Consider the following 20597-nt stretch of genomic DNA (forward strand, 5'->3'; position numbering starts at 1 on the left):
TCACATGGCTTGTTCCCTTTAAGAGGGCACAGATACCTCCCCCCTGTGCGTTTTTTTCTGTCCTGTGTAAAGGATCGGACAGGTGGGGAGGACTCTGTGTCCTCCTAAAGAGAAAGAGTAAAGAAGAAAGTTTCAGGTACTTACCTGCTCAGACCTGTTCAGGTGTCTTCAATCATGCACTCTGCCCCTTTGGACTTCTGTGTCGGTCCTGCAAAGATAATAGGTAAGATTAAGGTTACCTATTTTACCCACCTCCCTCACGCGATCCTACTACCTTTCCCCGACATCCAGTCCTGCTGGGCTTTGGGAGCCGCGCGCAGCCAGCCGGCGTGTTCGCGCGGCTCCATGAGGGGAACTTCCGGTTTCGCGGAACCTTTCCTCTGCGTAGGAGGGTTCCGGCCGGTCGTTTGGTAATGTAACACCGGCAACTTCCGGTTTGGCTTTCGCCACTCCGGGACCACGCGAACAGCAGCGTTGGACACTGGAGGTCCTCAGGAGCTTAAGGTACGTGCCAAAGTAGTTGGCTCAAGGGGGGAGCGTGACTTGAGGGGCTAGGAGTCTTATGAAGGGCAAAAGGAACGGAGCTCTTTTGACTAAGGCCACGCCCCTTCCGGATATGGGGCTGTAAAAGGAGGCAGGTTGCATCCCTCATTGCCTGCTAGTCTAATCCCTAGCTGGTTTCTGCGCTGTGGCTTGTGGTTTCCGCTTCTAAACTGCATTTATTCTACTGCAAACTCTGCTGAAGGTTGGTAAGTGACCTGCAGAAGCTGGGTGAGTCTCCTCATATGGTTCCTTGAATGTACTCCTCTGATGTTTCATATTCCATGCTTAGGTATCGCTGAAAACTAGTTTCTATTTGTCATGTCTTCCTCTTCTACCCCCTCCGGGGATCAAGTGAGACGGAAGAAGTCTTCTAAAAGGAGACATCTGGCTTGCATTGATTGTGACGTTCCACTACCTGATGGTAGGTGCGGTTTTTTTCGTCTGCTAATTCTCCCAATGGTGGGAGTATCCTGAATGTCATTGTTTTGCCTTTAGGCTATGACTGGTCACGCTGCCAGCAATGCAGGGGACCTCTGCGGGAGGAACCCGTTACCAGTGATTTGGTAGCATGGGTCAAGGAGTACATGGTGAGTACGGTTGCCGCAAAGAGGGGAAGGGTCCCCCCGGCTTCTAAGTATCCTTGTGTTTTTTGCAGGATGATTCTTTAAAGGATATCCGTACTTCACTGGCTCAGCTCACCAAGAAGCAGCGCGTGGAAAGGCGTTCTGCTTCACTGCCCTCCCTGGAGCGCCTCCAGGTGGAGGAGGTGTCCATATCATCGGACGATCAGTCCTCCTGTACCAGCAGACCAATTTTCCATCGGGAGAAGACTAATAAACTGCTGAAGGCCATCCGGTCGTGGGACCAGGTTGGCGAGGGGGAAGCCTCTGCGTCCACCTCTGGGAAGCGGAGGGTTTTCCAAGTGGACGCCTCCATGGCCAGCCTAATGGAACAACAATGGAAGCAGCCGGAGAAGGCTTACGTCACCACCAGAGCTTTCAAAGCAGTATATCCGATTGATCCCTCCCAACTGGATCGCTGGGGTCCGCCACCCAAGGTGGATTTAGCCATCTCTAAGCTTTCCCGTCGCACTGTCGTGCCCATCGATGACGGGTCAAATCTTCAGGATTTGCTTGATAGGAGAGTGGATTCAACGCTCAAGTAGGCGTATTCGTCTGCTTCAGCCCAGGTGACGGTGGGCATCGCCTCAACGGAAGTAGCTGATAAGCTTCAAGCCCGGCTGGACCGCCTGGAACAGGATATCGACTCCGGGGTTAACAGGGACGACATCCTGGCATCCATGGGGGAGATCCGTCTCGCTACGGATTTCCTGAGAGAATCGGCAAGACAGCAGGTGAAGCTGGCTTCCAAGGCCTCCAAGTTTTCTTTGTGTTCCCTCCCCTTTCAACCTGGAAAGGTTTTCGGCCAAGGGCTGGACGATCTGATGGAGGGATTGGCTGATGGTAGAGGGAGATCACTACCACAAGCAACCAGAGAAAGAAGGCCTCCCCCTTCTAGGGGTCGAGGCTCCACGTCTCAATACAGGCCTCAACAGGGAAGCCAGAGACGCCCCAGATACCGTCCGAAGGGGGCGGGTCGCGGGATCCCCAAGGAGGACCCTAAGAAGAAGGGGTTTTGAGGAGACGCCGCTCTCTGTGACCAGCTCTCCCGTAGGAGGGCGCCTTTCAAATTTCCTTGTGGCATGGCATCTTCATATTCTGGACCCATGGGTCCTTCAAGTTGTTCAGCGAGGATACGCAATAGAGTTCTCCCATCCTCCTGTGGATCGTTTCATCACTACGCGGGTTTTACCAGCCCTACAACAAGACTGCCTGGAGGCTTCCGTCGCAGAATATCTCTCAAAGGGGGCCCTGGAAAGGGTCCCTCCTCCCGAAGTGGGTCAAGGAGTTTATTCACCCGTGTTCTTGGTTCCAAAGTCCACAGGAGGGTGGCGGATGATTATAGATCTTCGGTTCCTCAACTTCTTCATAAAGAAAAAACCTTTCAGGATGGAGTCCATAGACTCAGTAACCAGTTTCCTATTGCGCGACGAGGTCATGGTCACCCTGGACCTAAAGGATGCCTACTTACATATCCCCATCTTCCCGCCACACAGGAAATATCTACGTATAACCGTTCTTGTGGCTGGTCACAGAGAGCACCTACAGTTCACTGCTCTGCCATTCGGCATATCGTCAGCTCCGTATGTATTCACCAAGATGGTCGCACCAGTTGCCGCCGCTCTCAGACTTCAAGGCCTTTTCGTGGTTCCCTACCTCGACGACTGGCTTATAAAAGCTCAGTCTACTTCAATTCTCCATCACCACCTCCAGATAGCCATCGCCTTCCTCCAGGAGTTAGGTTGGCTGATCAATTGGGAGAAGTCAGAAATAGTGCCATCCACCCGGAAGAAATTCCTGGGGTTTGTTCTGGATTCCCAGAGCATGCAGATTTTCCTATCTCGTCCAAGGCGAGCAAAAATAGAAGCTTCGGTTCGGAGCCTTCTCAGGTCCCGATGGATCACCATTCGCACCGCCATGCGGGTCCTAGGCCTGATGTCTTCTTCAGCCAAGGCGGTCCCTTGGGCTTTATGGCACTTGCGTCCCCTTCAGATGGAAGTGTTGAGAGCCTGGAACGGATCTCCACGGGGACTGCACAGGAAGATCTGCCTTTCTCCCGGTACCCGTCTTTCCCTCAGATGGTGGAGACACCTGAAAGACGGAAGGTCCTCAGTTCAACCTCGTTGGACCCTGTTGACAACAGATGCGTCCCATTCGGGATGGGGAGCCCACCTGGACGGCAGGACTGTCCAGGGTCTGTGGAGGAATCCAGAGGTAGGAACCTCCAACCTGAAGGAGCTAAAAGCAGTTTATCTGGCGCTGAAGTACTTCGCCCCCTTTCTCGAAGGGAAGGCAGTCAAGGTCCGGTCAGACAATATGACGACGGTAATATACTTGAACAAACAGGGCGGCACCAGGGTTCCAGCCCTACTGAGAGAGGCGAACTTGATCTTCACGTGGGCAGAGAAGAATCTGACCCACCTATCCGCTGTTCACATCAAGGGCTCCCTGAACATAGTAGCGGATCAGTTGAGTCGGGGTATCCCTGTATCAGGAGAATGGTCTCTCAATCAAGACATATTCCATCAGATTGTCCAAACATGGGGCCTTCCGGATGTCGACCTCATGGCAACCCGACTCAACGCCAAGGTGGAAACCTTCTGCTCTCTGTACCAGGAGGACAATGCCTTGGCAGTGGATGCCCTGTCCATCCCATGGAGGTTCAGGCTGATATACATCTTCCCTCCAGTTTCCATCATACCCAAGGTATTGATGAAAATCAGACAGGACCAAGTCTCGGGAATTGCCATAATCCCGTTCTGGCCGAAAAGGACTTGGTTTGCCCAGCTCATGTGGATGAGTCAAGGCAGGTATTGGAGGCTTCCCCCCCTCCCAGATCTGGTGACACAAGGAGAGCTGAGACACCACGATCTGAGGAGATTCAATCTGACAGCCTGGAGGTTGACCAGTCCCTATTAAGGAATAGAGGACTGTCTCAAGGCGTCCTAAGGACTTTAGCCAGCGCCAGAGCCACCTCGACCAATAAGAATTACCGTAGGATCGGTAATATTTTCCAGGCTTGGTGCACGGAACACGAAGTGGACTCCTCCGATCCCCCTGTGAGGGCGATCCTGGATTTCCTTCAGGACGGCCTAGACAGAGGGCTTGCAGCTTCTACCCTGAAGGTACATGTAGCCGCTTTGTCCGCCTATCTGGGGAGGCGGTTGTCTCAGGATCCTTTAGTGAGCACCTTTATCAAAGGGGCAACTAGGCTGAGACCAGCAGTTTCTGCTCCTGTCCACCAATGGGACCTCAGCAAGGTCCTAACGGCACTTTGTGTTGCTCCATTCGAACCTCTGGAGGAGGTGGATCGAAAGTGGCTGACCTATAAGGTATCTTTTCTCCTCGCTATCACCTCGGCAAAAAGGGTAGGGGAGCTTCAAGCACTCTCATCGGAAGCTCCTTACATTGCCTTCTTTGAAGACCGTGTTCAGTTGAGATTTCTGCCAGGATTCAGGCCGAAAGTTTCTTCTAGGGCGAATGTGAGTCAGCTCATTTGCTTGCCAACCTTTTTTCCCGTACCCACTTCCCCTGAGGAGGAGAGGTGGCATACCCTAGATTTAGTCCGGAACCTGCAGATTTACCTTCAGCGCACACGCGCTTTCAGGAGATCTGAGAACTTGTTAATAAATTATGTAGGGGGCCATAAAGGCCGCAAGGCTTCTAAGGCCACCATCTCTCGCTGGGTGAAGGAAGCAATCAAGTTGGCGTTTGTGAGTCAGAACTTACCTCCGCCGACCGTCCTAAGGGCCCATTCGACGCGGGCAGTATCGACCTCTTGGGCAGAGGTCAAGGCTCTCACCTTGGACCAGATTTGTGCAGCAGCATCCTGGTCTTCAGAATTGACTTTTGTGAAGCACTACCGACTTGATCGGTATGGCTCAGAAGCTACTGCCTTCGGGCGCACTGTATTACATTCTGCTTGTGTTTAATCTCCCACCCTTATGGGGATTACTTGCTATTTCCCCACATTGTGCCGCTGGTAGGGACGACAGGGAACAAAGGATTATGTAGATAATCTTGTTTCCCTTAGTCCTAACAGCGGCACAAGGATTCCCCCCCTATTGTTGTTTATTTTGGAATGTATGTATTATTACTTGTTATTTACGCACAGGGGGGAGGTATCTGTGCCCTCTTAAAGGGAACAAGCCATGTGAAATTAATACATGGCTAATTAAAATTCCGCCTGTCCTACCAGCACACAGGGGCACGAAATACCCCACATTGTGCCGCTGTTAGGACTAAGGGAAACAAGATTATCTACATAATCCTTTGTTATAGATGTTCCTCAAGAAGGAAACTTTACCTGGGATTCCTTTGCAGCTATTCTTTAGCATCCATTCATGCAGTAGTAAAAGTCACAGTAGTGCCCACACGTATAAAATGTATAAGTCTATGTATGTCAATATGGCTAGGCTTTGTTAGTATTGCATGCCCAGTAGAATACAGTACAGCTTCTGCTGTATCCTCACCGAAATAATTTGACTAACTTTCATGATAGGAGAGGGTAGGTCATCCATCCAGCATCATTGCAGCAGGGCAGAGATCACTGAGCCATTGAAGTACAAATTTAAGCACACAGAGATTTGATTACTTTCTAAGGCAGATGCAAAAAACCTAATTTTTGTCACAGAAGGAAGACAGCCTAGCTTTGTTCTTGGTACGACACACTGCAGTGCTTGCAATCTTGGAGTCCTAGGTTAGAATCCAAGGGCAACATGTACAAGGAGTTTGTAGATGCTGTGGATGGTGCTATATACTAGCATTTCAGTTTCTGTTCTTCAGGTCTGCTTGGGAACCCAAAAAACAGAAACCCTATCCACTTAAAATGTCAGTAACTGCGGAAACCTGAGGACCCCATTGACTATAATGGGGTGTGCCATTGTCTCGCTCGTTTACCGCAAAATTTATACTGAAATCAGCAGAGAGAAATGTCCTGCTTGTAGAACTTCTCTCTCCACCTATTTTAAGTGGAATGAAGAACGGAGTCCCCGAAAGATAGTGTGAACCTAGCGTAAGCAAAATAAATATACCAGTAACAGTGGTTCTCATAATTAGATATCAACCACAGTGAGATTATAATGTGATGACATGCCGTATGTATCTGATCTTGCTTATCAGCAACCTACATGTAAGCAGCAGCTACATGAATACTAACATGAGCTAGAACATGACTGGGATAAACATTATCCAGCACTACCAGCACAGCAGCTATGCCAACTGGCCATTATTACCAGGCGTCAGCTGTCTCTTCTTCAGTTCCTTCCTGCCAGTTATCAAGTACATACACTCCTCTAGTTAGTAATTAAATATGCTTGTAAAGCTTGTCCACAGCCTGCCAAATCACTAAGCAAGTTGTATTGTCTGCTCACATCATACACAACTAGCAACTCAGCCCACAAATTGTTGTTTCAGACATTCCACTTAAGTAAATAGTTCAGCTGCACTCACAATGGACAATATCCCCTTCCTTGTATTTAGACCAGTTTGCATAGGGCTAACCTGGATGGATGCAAAGGTGTGTTTCCGTATTCAGATATTTTATCCAGTTTTTAACGCAAAAACAAGTGTCAATCATAAATGCAGCAAATGTATTTAAAGATGTGGTATGTGTGCGACCACCCCGGGAGAACTGTGCAGTAAGCTGGACTGTCACTGTGACCTTATAGGCACCAGAACTCCCAGGAGAGGTGCACAGGGTAATAGGCAGAGTCAGTTAGATGTGACACCAGTTGGAGTATTGACACACCCGCTGGTCCCTGGGCTGGAGATGGTGATGTGGGTGCCAGTGCTCCACTCCAACAAAGAGTTTTTGCCCAGGGCTTAGCTGCAAAGAAGGCAATGTCCAGGCCAGGATCAGTTGAAGTACTCACTGCTTTATTGTAACAGGCATCTGCTGGTTCACTTGTCCTGTAGCAGTCAGCTGTGGCACAGTGGCTTGTAGCTGGCTGACACCTTCCCATGTATTAGCAGAGAGTCTAAGATGTCTGCAGATCCAGTTGCTGGTTTACTGCAGGGGTTCAGTTACCTTGTAGAGGTAGGTGCAGGCTGCCAGGGTTATAGCTCTGCTTAGCCTGATCTAATCCTGTCCTCTTACTGATGGTGATGCAGGGCGCTGTCACACAGCTTCACTGCCCTGCTGCTGCTGTGGCAATCCTCACAGCACACAGTGTCTGAAACACAAGATGGCTACTGCCACACTTCTCCTTGCTTCTTCTTCCCTGGCTGCTTACTGATTACTACTTCTTCTCCCTGCTATGACTATTTCCTGTTACAGCTACAGATCTGACCACTATAGTGTGTGTTGCTATGGAGTCCACAGCTCACCAGGACCAGTGATACCAGAGAACAAAAGCTTAACAACATTTCATAAATGAACACAGTATGAACATGGCAACATATACAAACAATCATAACATGTAAGGCACTTTTATGGCCAAATAACCATTAGTAACTCCTGTGAGGGGGTTACATGTGCTAGGTCTTCTTTTTCTTCAAACTACTTCTGGTTTCACTTTAAAAACTGCATCAAAAGACCTGAATTTGAAAACTCACCCCTTGGCTAAGGCCTCACACTCCCCTAGTAACACACCATTTCCACTCTACTCTATGGACATGCAGAATTTGGTGGCATCAGAGTGCTGAAGAGGCAGCAGGGAAGGCAGCATGCAGAAACTTAACGGGATCCTATCTTTCAAACACTTTTTTTTTCTAACTAACACGTCAGAATAGCCTTAAGAAAGGCTATTCGTCCCCTACCTTTCGTTGTCTTCTCTGCACCGCCGTTCCCGGTTTTTGTTGGTAGGTAAATGAGTTTTTTTGCAGCACTGGGGGCGTCCCCAATACTGCCAGAGAACTCTCCAGCGCTGCCTCCATCTTCTTCTGGAACGAGGTCTTCACGGCGTCTTCTTCCGGGGGTTTCTTCTGACTTCTAGGCTTCAGGCCTAGGGAAAGCTGACTGAGCATGCCCGCCGGCCACGAGAAAATGGTCGCTTACAATACTGTGCAAGCTGCCATTTTTCTTGTGGCCGTGAACATGCGCAGTGGGCTTGCCCTAGACCCAAGGCCCAGAAGTTAGAAGACACCCTCGGAAGAAGGCGCGGTGAAGACCTCGTTCCAGAAGAAGATGGAGGCGGCGCTGGAGAGTTCTCTCGCAGCATTGGGGATGTCCCCAGTGCTGTTTGAGCGCTGGGGCCCTCCCCCAGTGCTGCAAAAGAACTCATTTACATACTGAGAAAAACTGGAATTTCAAGCGAACGGCAACACGGAGAAAACAATGAAAGGTAGGAGAAGAATAGCCTTTCTTTAGGCTATTCCGAAGTGTTAGTTAAAAAAAAGGGTTTTTTTGAAAGATAGGATCCCTTTAAAGCAAAACTTCAGGTCTCTGGGTCACCTGCATACATATTATTGATATAGCTAACTCTGCATGGAACATACAGGTAAGCATTATTTTTTATGAGTGCAGAGCCTGTAGATCCTGGTGCTTAGACTGGCACTAAGGTCTATCTGCCATATGTAACACAATGCCAGTAATACTACCCTTTAATAGATATAGATGTGCTGAATGAATTTTCCCTGTGTTACAATGTGTGAACAGGAAGTCTAACCATTACATATACTTGTCTTGGCTATATAAGGGACAGTACTAACATTTCTGATGAGGAAGTGGTTGTCTGAGTTAACAAGTTAAAACTTGTCATTTTTGTATTTATAAAGTCGTGCACTAGTTACAAATTATTGCTGAAAATAGACTGAATAGACAGAAAGTTAGTGAAAAATAACTTTACAGGTACAGATACACTATGAACATTGCAACATACCAAATGTGAGAATAAGCCATCACTTCTTTTTCTTTTGTAGAGGACCTTTCATGGTTTGGGGCACAGGCAGTTCTATATACTGCTGGAAAGCCGACAGTGCGCTGAATTCAGCGCGCTGTCGGCTTTCCCAATCTGTGCCCTGGGTGAAGAGCTAGCGGTCCCGCTACCGTAGCTCTTCACAGTCAGACACTGACACTCTGTCAGGACCGTCCTTCTGTACAAGCAGCGCCAATAGCGCTGTACTGTGTGAGTGGAGAGGAACACCTCTCCCTCTGCTCACAGTCCATAGACGAGTATTGTCAGGAGGGGAGGGGGTGTTCCTCCCCGGTCTCAAAGCATAGCGCTATTGGCGCTGCTTGTACAGAAGGACGGTCCTGACAGAGCGTCAGAAACGCCCTTCTGACTGTGAAGAGCTATGGTACCGTGACCGCTAGCTCCACACCCGGGGCACAGATCGGGAAAGCTGACAGTGCGCTGAATTCAGCGCACTTCGGCTTTCCAGCAGTATATAGAACTGCCTGTGTCCCGGACCATGAAAGGTCCTCTTTAAGTAAGCCCATTACACTTTTAACCTTTTGGACTGTCAAAAAGGGACACTTAGGCTAAGGCTCCACATTGCGGAAATGCAGCTTTTTTGTTGCAGATTTTGCAATGGTTTTTTTTTTTTTTTTTGACCTAAAACCAAGAATGGCTATAGAAGCAATGGGAAATATATAGGAAGCTTCTTATACTTCTACCAATGTACTCCTAGCTTTGGCTGAAAAAAATGCAGCAAAACCTGCCATATAAAAGCTGTGTTTCTGCAATGTGGGACCTCTGCCTTAGGGTAGATTTATATAATGCTCAAAAATGAATGCATTTTATTATTTAAAAAATCCATACATTTTATTTGCTTTTTTTGTGTAGAAAGGTGCAGTATAAACCCAGCCTTTTAGTTTACAGGTGCAGGTTTTAAATTAACTTACATATCTATAAGTATACATTTTTATTAATGGATTTTCTGGACAAATCTTTTTTTTTTTTTTAAACGGTCTGTTAGTGCTATTAATGAGGTAATAGCCCATTACTAGCCCTTCCCAACTAACTAACTCAGCCTACCCCTCCTCCGCCCCACCACATCATACTTACTTGTCTTCCTGTCTCCTACTCTTCTCGACGTGTCCTTCACTTCCGGAAGTGACGTCACGGTTCAATTCCAGACCAGAGGCAAGAGAAGATATGTAAGTATTGTGTGCCAGCTTCCCAGGCATTATTGTGTATGGAGGGCTGGCACACAGCAGAAGAGGAGGCGGCCTTCCCTGGATGACACGTTGCCCGGGTGTAGAGGAAATAGTAAGTATAATGAGACTGGGGGGGACCAGGCCTTTACACTGACATAATGGGTCAGACTATTGATTATACTGATGATACACTACATCCAAGGAAAGTTAAAAAAATGTAATATATGTAGGTCACATGACCTACATATATTGCTGAAAAACTATAGAAAATGGGTAAAAAAATATATATTAGAAAGTTGGGGGGAGGGGGTGGCATGGGGACTTAGCTAGGAATTGTTAATTTATCTTGGACAGCCCCTTTAAAGAAGTTGTCCAGTATAAAATGTTATTTTTTAATTGACTTTGGTGTCTCCCAGCGCGGTCCTGCAGCTCCATTGTTTTTTTCTGGTGGTAGTCCCCGCTGCACGTGGCCACTGATTGGCTCGAAAAATAGCAGCAAAATCTACAACAAAAAAGCTGCATTTCCGCAACATGAGGCTTTAACCTTTAATGGGATTTTTCAAGGGATTCCAAGGACCCCCCGCCTCCGCTAAGCAACCTGCCGATCAGTGTCCCCACAACACTTACCATGATGATGCCAGGGAGCTGTGTGTGTCGCGGCTGCAGCTTCAGCAGTCATGCGTGGTGTTACCCGAGGCGTCTGTATTCCCAGCCGCAGAGTACGGGGGTTACGTGTGGCTGGCCGTGTTCGGCCAGGTTCCGCTGCTGTATGGTATGCTTCCCTGAGGTAACGTGTGGCGGCCGGCATATGAGCAGCGTATGGAACCATGCGGCCAGCCGCCATGTTCATGACAGTGTGTGAAGAGAGTGGAGTAGTCTGGTGGGCGGAGCCGCGGATCCTCCCAGTGGTGGGGGTTGGTAAAGATGGCTGAGCCGGAGAGTGAAACAGGTCAGCTCCTGCAGGATGGTGAAGGTGAGTGTGAAAGTGCTGAAGTATATGTGAATGTGATTGTGTGTGGTTAGGGGCTAGGTTGTAGAGAGGAATGTGAAGTTTAGGGGCTTGCTATGGGCCAAAGTGTGTAATTTTGCAGAGATGGTGATGTGAGTTGGATGTTTGTGTGGGTTGTGGGAAAAACGTATGTGCATTATTGTGATGAAAAGTAGCCTATTGCGCATTCCAGTGTATTAGCTATGTTTGTGGAAAATTTGAGCCAAATCGGTGGAGCGGTTTTTCGGTGATTGAGGAACAAACATCCGAACATCCAAACACACAAACCCACAAATTCACAAACTTTCACATTTATAATATTAATAGGATTTACAAGGACCTTTTCTCTAACTAAATTCGCTATGGATTTTTTTTTGTAAAATCCTTGGCAGAAATATAAAGACAAAACTCCTGCAGCATATTGACCAGTGGATGTGCACAAAATCCCATTATACTTTGGTACCGCTAATCCAGGGGCTTGAATCCAGGCATAATCTGTTTTATTAAACTGCCTTCTGGGTCCAGCAATGCAACAGAGCTGCTGTGAACCAATCCTCTATGATTTACTCTCTAGTCTCTGACCAGAGAGATCAGAGACTAGAGAGTAAAAAAAAAAAAACTGGGAAAACTTATTGACTTGAGTATAAACCGGGAAGGGGGGGGGGGGGATCCACCATTGCAGATAAAAAGCCTGGTTAAGTGCATTACAGCTTAGTGACTCCATATGCCTCATAGTAATAGCAGGTAACCCCATCATGTCCCTCACATTAACCCCCTGTGTGCCTCACATAAGAGTTACTGATATGTGGGACATATGGAGGTAATAATTAGGTATCTTCATAATTAAGGTCCTTTATTAGTACCCCCATGTGTCTCACATATTAGTAACCCTTATATGGGGCACACAGGGGTTAATATGAGGGGCATGATGGGGTTAACTGCTATTAATGTTAGGCACATGGAGTTACTGAAACTAAATTAATAACCCCAAATGCCTGACATTAATAGGCAGAGTAACTAAAGGACGGTCCCTGTGTGTGTCACGTTACTGTAGCTTCCTCTCCTCCATACAACAGACATCTTCCATAAGACACAATGAATCCTGGCCACTCATCTGTCTGCAGGGTAGATGCTTAATTCTAGTGTGCTAAAGGACCTCTGATAACGTCATGACCATGTGATCAGACTCTGGTGTGGGCGGAGCTACTAGGATTTAGACTCAACCTTATCTGCAGATGTTACATATCAGTGGCTACAGGACCTTTGATGACATCACAGTCACGTGAACCTCATGACAATCCAATCACAGAGCAGTAGCACTAAAGGACCTCCCCCTTCCAGGTCCTTCCAGTTTTCTGTGCTCCGCGGACCCTGACTCGTGTATAAGCCGAGGAGCGCAGCATGAAAAATGTGCTGGAAAAGACGGCTTATACTCGAGTATATACAGTATTTCAGTATTTTGCAGAAAGATAGATAAATTGATATGATATTTAAATTTTGGGATGTAAAATCATACTAATCAGGAGACAACATACATTGATATATACAGACACTAAAAGTTTAAAGGTGGATTGTCTTAAACGGGTTTATGAATCTCAATTATTTTAACTTTAGCATTTAGTATTTGTCTTAATTTGCCTAACTGTATATGAAATGGCAGTGTTGAGTTACTGAAGTCTGTAATAGAAGGATCTTAGTATGTTTAGGATTCCGCTGGAATTAGTCTTTAGCTGAAGCATAAAATGCATGTTAGACGTCTTTGGACAAGTGAAGGCTAATTCAGCACAGTATGAGATCTCAGAATATTAAGTTGTGGTTTGGATAGAGGAAGGAAATGTTTTCCTGTATAAATGGCTTCTTTCATCTCCTTAGCACAGTAGATGTGTCTCAGTAATACATGCAAAACTACATTCCCGTGAGTTATCTATTTCTTTGTGTATTTCTGATTTAAAGGATTATGCAGGGGAAAAAAAAATATTTCTTGCACTGGTTAAGCTAATTTACTAATATCTATGCAGGTCCCTCCTTTCCCCAATGCTTTGCTTTGCAAAGAGCAGCAGAGGACCAGAAGTCTCATAAGTCTGCCACCCCTGCTGATACTCTGACTCTTGGTTATATTACCAACACCACAAGTCCCGCCCTAGAATTCATTCTAGGGGCCCATTATACGGATGAATACAAATATTACATGCCTCCCATTCGTGGTGTAACTAAAGTATTGTGGGTCCCAGTGCAATCTTTTGTCCAGGGCCCCCCACCTCATCCCTACAACGAATTATTGATAGTGATGGTTTTAGGTGCTAAGGCGTTAATCAACCTTAATGTGGTTAGAGTAATCTGTGGGTCTCCTTGGCTTATGGGCCAGAAGAAAGCTGCAATCTCAATACTGATACCTGTGCTAATGGGCCCCCTAATGCTACTGGGCCCCAGTGCAACTGCATCCTCTGCACCCCCTAAAGTCATGCCCCTGCTCCCATTCACAAATTTCTAAAACTGCCCTGACACACATTTTCAGTATTAGAATGACACCTAACTCCTTAATTCATTGTTTCTGTTCTGTGGCCCTCTCAGGAATCTGCTGACTTGCTCTTGCCTTAGACTAAGTCCCCTCTCCCCACTTAGCCCTGCAAGAAAGATGATGGGGGTCCTTGCAGTGATAGTGTCATCAATGTAATCTTAGCCACCTAATACATCTATATAAAAAACTGGGTACCCACTTTGTTATATGGGCATTCACTCTATGCAGTGTAGTGAATGTACTGCACTATACATCACTCTTTCAGGGGATGAGAATCTAGGGGCCCCCTGGATCAAAGGCCCACAGGGGATTCACCTGCTCTCATATAGGCCAGTCCAGGCAGGGCCGGCATCCACTTATGGCATAGTTGGGCAAGTGCCGGGGCCCACAGAGCCTCTGGGGGCCCCCCGACACTTGCCCGCCCCAGCACTTGCCTGTCCTGATTTCAGCTTAATGGCGTCCATCAGACGCCGATGAGCTGAATACATAGGCGATTAAAGTAGGAGCTGTAGCAGCTCAGCTCTTGCTTTAACGCTGCGGTCCGGCTTCTGCATTTGTAGGCACGATGTGATGACGTCACATCGGGCCTACAACTATGTGAGTGGAGTGAGAGCGGAGAGAGGGGAGCGTTGGAAGGTGAGTGTAAGTGTTTGTTTTGTGGAACATAATGAAGGGGGCCCATGAAAAGTGCGATTGGTTTCTTGCTTAGTCATGATTAGTCACAGATGTGAATTATGACTTCTTAAAATGCTGAGATTTGTGTTTCATTACACTCTCACTCCCGCACGCGGCTGGCATAAGAACTGAGGAAACATTGTACAACATTTTGATAAATCTGTGACAAATAACAGCAACATTGCCTCAATAGCACATGATAAATTAACCCTATGTTTACATAAGACATAACACCAAGATTGACCTGCACATGTCCTGTAAAACTAGAGCCTGATGCTCTCCAGCGGTTACTTATTGACAAAACAACAATTAATGGTATGATTTTTTTATCTAATCTAATTTTTTTTTTTTATAGGAATGGCATTTCACAGCTTCCTCTTGGAACCAATAAGTTGCCATGCTTGGAATAAAGATAGAACACGTAAGTTCTGAAATGACTATATTATCAATATCAAGCTTTATGGAATTTAAAATGTTTAGTGCAAAAAAAGGGATATCAGTAGGACTGAATTGCGGGCGGATTTTGAAGTGCTCTATAAATGTCTTGCATCTTGCCAGGATTGGTTCTAGTGAAGGCAAGTTGAGAAATACTGTATATGCAGAGCAAGATTATTTCACTGAGCTTATTTCACTGAGCTTCCACTACCACCCAGCCATAACTGCAGAAGTTTTTATTCTGTCCCTTAGTCTTTGCCATCTCACGGTGTATGTTGCTGCATGTATGGAATAACTCATTATACCAGGTGTAAACATAAACAGCTAAGGACCTTTATGCAAGAACATATATGGGAACCTTGTTTTCCAGTATCTCAGCATAGAGCACTCTCTTATATTCACACATAACAGTAAGCCATGAAGTGCAATGTCCCCCTTCATCTGCCCCCAGTTTAATGTCTCCTCTCCATCTATCCCTCCCGGTTTAATCGTCCCCTTTATCTGCCACCAGTTTAATGTACCCCCTCCATTTGCCAACAAAGTTTAACATAATAAAACACTGATACTCACCCCTGCTGTTCTGTGCAGTCTCTTATCCCAGATGGTTCAGGGAGTTGCAAGTGCGATGTGAGTGATGTCATCACATCACACCTATAGCTTTTGGGACTGGAGCACACAAGTATATACTTCAAAGACAATGGTTACAGTAATATATTATTTATGATGTGACCCATACAGATGGAACATGGTATGTTTTGGTATTTCTGATGTTCTTTTGATGTTATGCTGGTTATATACTATGGAAAGGAGTGTTGACCCTTTGGAAGGGTTTTTCTGGTTTAGTATACATCCCAAGTCATATCACAAGGCTTCTTGAAAGTCAGGTACTGATTTAAAGGGAGCTACCTTGCTATAGGAGAACAGTTTCCCTTTTTCCATCATGGAAAACTTGTTTGCATATTCTTCCCCATGCGAACTATTGTTTCAGCCCTGTCTATTTGAGATCTTTGAAATCCAACAAATTGAAACCCTGTCCTGGTGGCTTTTGCACTTTGACTACTTTAGCCATAACAATGAGCAGCTATTTGGATAGATGATAATACATTTGATACGATGTTAAATCCTTTAAAGCCTTTAGATTTTGATGTCTTATAAGCTGATGGGCCTTCTCATATTGCTATTTATTTATTACATCAGACATTCATACATACAACAGTTTATGGAACAAAAAAGGAAATTACAATTATTAATACTGTTGGAGTTGTCAATAATCTATTTAGGATTTCCAGCTCATCCTGTTTGTGAGTTTGGATGTTTGTGGATTTGTGTGTTTGGATGTTTGGATGTTTGTTCCTCAATCACGCAAAACCCGCTCCAACGATTTGGCTGAAATTTTCCACAAACATAGTTACTACACTGGATTGTGCAATAGGCTACTTTTCGTCACAATAGCGCACATACGTTTTTCCCAGGACCCCCACAAAAGCCAAACTCACATCACCATCTCTGCAATCTCACTCACTTTGGACCATAGCAAGCCACAAAATTCATATTGCCCCCTACAGCCTCGCCCCTAACCTCACACAATCTCATATACATATACTTTACCACTTTGCCCCTCACCTTAACGATACTCCAGGAGGCTACCTCTTCAACGCTCCGGATCAGCCATCTTTGCTAACCCCCACCGCTCTGACGATCCGCGACACCGCCCACCCAGCCACTCCACTGTGTTAGCAGGAGCATGCGCATGTTAGCCACCTCCAGAACGTGTTCCCTGTTCTACACATGCGTAATCTCGATGCACCTCGATTGTGTAATGGCACGAGGCTACGTGTCACACATCTAGGAACAAATATCATTGAAGCCACTATTCTTACAGGAGCAGCTAAAGGTGACAGTGTGTTAACCCCACGCATTCCAATTATACCAAATAATTTCCCATTTCAATTCAAATGACTACAATTTCCTCTTAAAGAGGACCTTTCATCAGATCGGGCACATGCAATTTTATATACTGCTGGAAAGCTGACTATCGCGCTGTACAGTGTGAGCGGGGAGGAACGCCCCCTCCCTCTGCTCACACAGCTCGTCCATAGACGAGTATTATCAGGAGCGGGAGGGGGCGTTCCTCCCCGCTCCACAGTACAGCGCGATAGGCGCTGCTGGGCAGAAGGGCGTCCCTGGCTAAGTATCAGAAACGCCCTTCTGACACTAAAGCGCTACGGTCCCGGGACCGATAGCGCTTTACACCGGGCACAGATCGGGAAAGCCAACAGTGCGCTTAATTCAGCGCACTGTCAGCTTTCCAGCAGTATATAAAACTGCATGTGCCCGATTTGATGAAAGGTCCTCTTTAAATTGGCTTTTACAATGACCATTAATAAATCCCAAGGACAAACGCTGAAAGTAGCAGGAATACATTTGGCCACACCAGGCTTCTCACATGGACAGCTTTATGATGCTTGCTCAGAGTATCCTGTGCCCAAAACTTACATGTACTGGCGGAAAATAACAAATCATACAATGTCGTATATCGAAGTATATTAACCTGAAATACTTCTGACACACTATGTACAGTTTCTCACAACACCGTATAGCAGCTGAAATAAAAATTACTTTCAACACAAACGTCTCATGTATTCTCAGAATTACAGCAAAAACAAGATACAAAGTTACATTTCATATTACATACCTTTTACACACTACTAAAACCTTACCCGCGCCTGTATTTAGCCACTTCTTCAATCACCGCATAGGAAGTCGCGGGTACCAGCTAGTCTAGAATAATTATGAATTTGATGATAATGCAGCCCTGAATCAGTACATATAGCATATAGATGCACAAGTATCTAAAGATATAGTCATAAGATTCCTGTCTACCTGGATGGCTTCAGACTCTGGGCAGTAGAACACAGTGGTAAAAAGAAAGGAGGAGGAGGAGGGCTTGTGATGAAGGACATTTGGGGCATTTTTTTTTTTTTGTGGTTAATGGACAATAGTGCTGATGCAAGATACCGAACTATCAGCTGTGAGCAGGAGATCTCACCAATAACCAAAGGAACTACCACATGTTATCATGATAGCTGCATATGTCCCCCACCTCTGCAAAAAAAGTTTTTTGCCTGTTATATTTACATGCTGTGACCCCCCCTCCTCATGTCCTCCAACCACATTCAGCTGTATTATTAACATCACTTCACACAGAGAACTAAATGATCCTGCAGTGTGTCTGTGTTTCTTTCTTTTTTAGTTGCTATGATTCCTAGGATTTCTCTATCTGCCATGAGCTTGTATGTGTTTTCTCTCTTGTTATACAGTTAGGGCCAGAAATATTTGGACAGTGACACAAGTTTTGTTATTTTAGCTGTTTACTAAAACATGTTCAGAAATACAATTATATATATAATATGGGCTGAAAGTGCACACTCCCAGATGCAATATGAGAGTTTCCACATCCAAATCGGAGAAAGGGTTTAGGAATCATAGCTCTGTAATGCATAGCCTCCTCTTTTTCAAGGGACCAAAAGTAATTGGACAATGGAGTCTAAGGGCTGCAATTAACTCTGAAGGCATCTCCCTCATAAACCTGTAATCAATGAAGTAGTTAAAAGGTCTGGGGTTGATTCCAGGTGTGTGGTTTTGCATTTGGAAGCTGTTGCTGTGACCAGACAACATGCGGTCAAAGGAACTCTCAATTGAGGTGAAGCAGAACATCCTGAGGCTGAAAAAAAGAAAAAATCCATCAGAGAGATAGCAGACATGCTTGGAGTAGCAAAATCAACAGTCGGGTACATTCTAAGAAAAAAGGAATTGACTGGTGAGCTTGGAAACTCAAAAAGGCCTGGGCGTCCACGGATGACAACAGTGGTGGATGATCGCCGCATACTTTCTTTGGTCAAGAAGAACCCGTTCACAACATCAACTGAAGTCCAGAACACTCTCAGTGAAGTAGGTGTATCTGTCTCTAAGTCAACAGTAAAGAGAAGACTCCATGAAAGTAAATACAAAGGGTTCACATCTAGATGCAAACCATTCATCAATTCCAAAAATAGACAGGCCAGAGTTAAATTTGCTGAAAAACACCTCAAGAAGCCAGCTCAGTTCTGGAAAAGTATTCTATGGACAGATGAGCCAAAGATCAACCTGTACCAGAATGATGGGAAGAAAAAAGTTTGGAGAAGAAAGGGAACGGCACATGATCCAAGGCACACCACATCCTCTGTAAAACATGGTGGAGGCAACGTGATGGCATGGGCATGCATGGCTTTCAATGGCACTGGGTCACTTGTGTTTATTGATGACATAACAGCAGACAAGAGTAGCCGGATGAATTCTGAAGTGTACCGGGATATGCAGATGATTGCAGATGATACGAAGATAGGAGGAATAGCCAACACTAGAGAGGAGAGAGAGTGTATTCAAAAGGACTTAGACACACTGAAACAATGGGCTGAGGCGAACAAAATGGTATTTAACAGGGACAAATGCAAAGTTCTACATCTGGGTAACAGAAATGTAAAAAACATATATAGTATGGGAGGAATAGAACTAAGTGATAGCATAGGGGAAAAGGACTTGGGCATAATAGTAGATCACAAATTCAACATGAGCCAACAGTGCGGTGCTGCTGCAAAAAAGGCTAATAAAATTCTGGGATGTATTAAGACAAGCATTGAATCTAGATCAAGAGAGGTCATTATTCCGCTGTACTCTTCCCTGGTCAGACCACACCTGGAATACTGTGTACAGTTCTGGGCACCTCAATTCAAGAAAGACATTGATATATTGGAGCAAGTCCAGAGAAGAGCAACCAAAATGGTGGAAGGTCTGCAAACCATGTCCTATGAGGAGCGGCTAAAAGAACTGGGATTGTTTAGTTTGCAGAAGAGAAGGCTGAGGGTCTACAAATATCTGAAAGGTAGTCACAGTGCAGAGGGCTCTACCCTATTCTCATTAGCACAAGGAAGTACAAGAAGCAATGGGATGAAACTAAAGGGAAAGAGATACAGATTAGACATTAGGAAAAACTTTCTGACAGTGAGGGTAGTGAGAGAGTGGAACAGGCTGCCACGGGAGGTGGTGGGCGCTCCATCAATAGAAATCTTCAAGCGGAATCCTGATAAACATATAGCTGGGATGATTTAGGAAAACCTGCACTCGCAGGGGGTTGGACCCGATGGCCCTTGAGGTCCCTTCCAACTCTACCATAAGAATATAAGAATATAAGAATATAATATACTTTCAGCCCAGATTCAGCCAAATGTTGCCAAGTTGATCGGACCGCGCTTCATAGTACAGATGGACAATGACCCCAAGCATACAGCCAAAGCTACCCAGGAGTTCATGAGTGCAAAAAAGTGGAACATTCTGCAATGGCCAAGTCAATCACCAGATCTTAACCCAATTGAGCATGCATTTCACTTGCTCAAATCCAGACTTAAGGCGGAAAGACCCACAAACAAGCAAGACCTGAAGGCTGCGGCTGTAAAGGCCTGGCAAAGCATTAAGAAGGAGGAAACCCAGCGTTTGGTGATGTCCATGGGTTCCAGACTTAAGGCAGTGATTGCCTCCAAAGGATTCGCAACAAAATATTGAAAAAAAAAATATTTTGTTTGGGTTATGTTTATTTGTCCAATTACTTTTGAGCTCCTAAAATGTGGAGTGTTTGTAAAGAAATGTGTACAATTCCTACATTTTCTATCAGATCTTTTTGTTCAACCCTTCAAATTAAACGATACAATCTGCACTTGAATTCTGTTGTAGAGGTTTCATTTC

At 45.6% G+C, this 20597-nt stretch overlaps 2 protein-coding genes across 2 annotated transcripts in view; one reads left to right on the forward strand and one right to left on the reverse strand.

Annotated features, from left to right (window-relative positions):
- Positions 1–20597, reverse strand: part of LOC142217007 (actin-related protein 2/3 complex subunit 1A-A) — a 248285-nt gene that overhangs the window by 74170 nt on the left and 153518 nt on the right. The gene's annotated exons all lie outside the window — the stretch shown is intronic.
- Positions 1–20597, forward strand: part of ARPC1B (actin related protein 2/3 complex subunit 1B) — a 34873-nt gene that overhangs the window by 1482 nt on the left and 12794 nt on the right. The window contains exon 2 of the mRNA XM_075285163.1: positions 14740–14805. Coding sequence (XP_075141264.1) covers positions 14742–14805 — 64 coding nt within the window. The 5' untranslated portion in view covers positions 14740–14741. The remainder of the gene's footprint in view (positions 1–14739; positions 14806–20597) is intronic.

The sequence above is a fragment of the Leptodactylus fuscus genome, chromosome 8 (genome assembly GCF_031893055.1).
Source record: "Leptodactylus fuscus isolate aLepFus1 chromosome 8, aLepFus1.hap2, whole genome shotgun sequence".
In the NCBI taxonomy this organism is placed as follows: Eukaryota; Metazoa; Chordata; class Amphibia; order Anura; family Leptodactylidae; genus Leptodactylus; species Leptodactylus fuscus.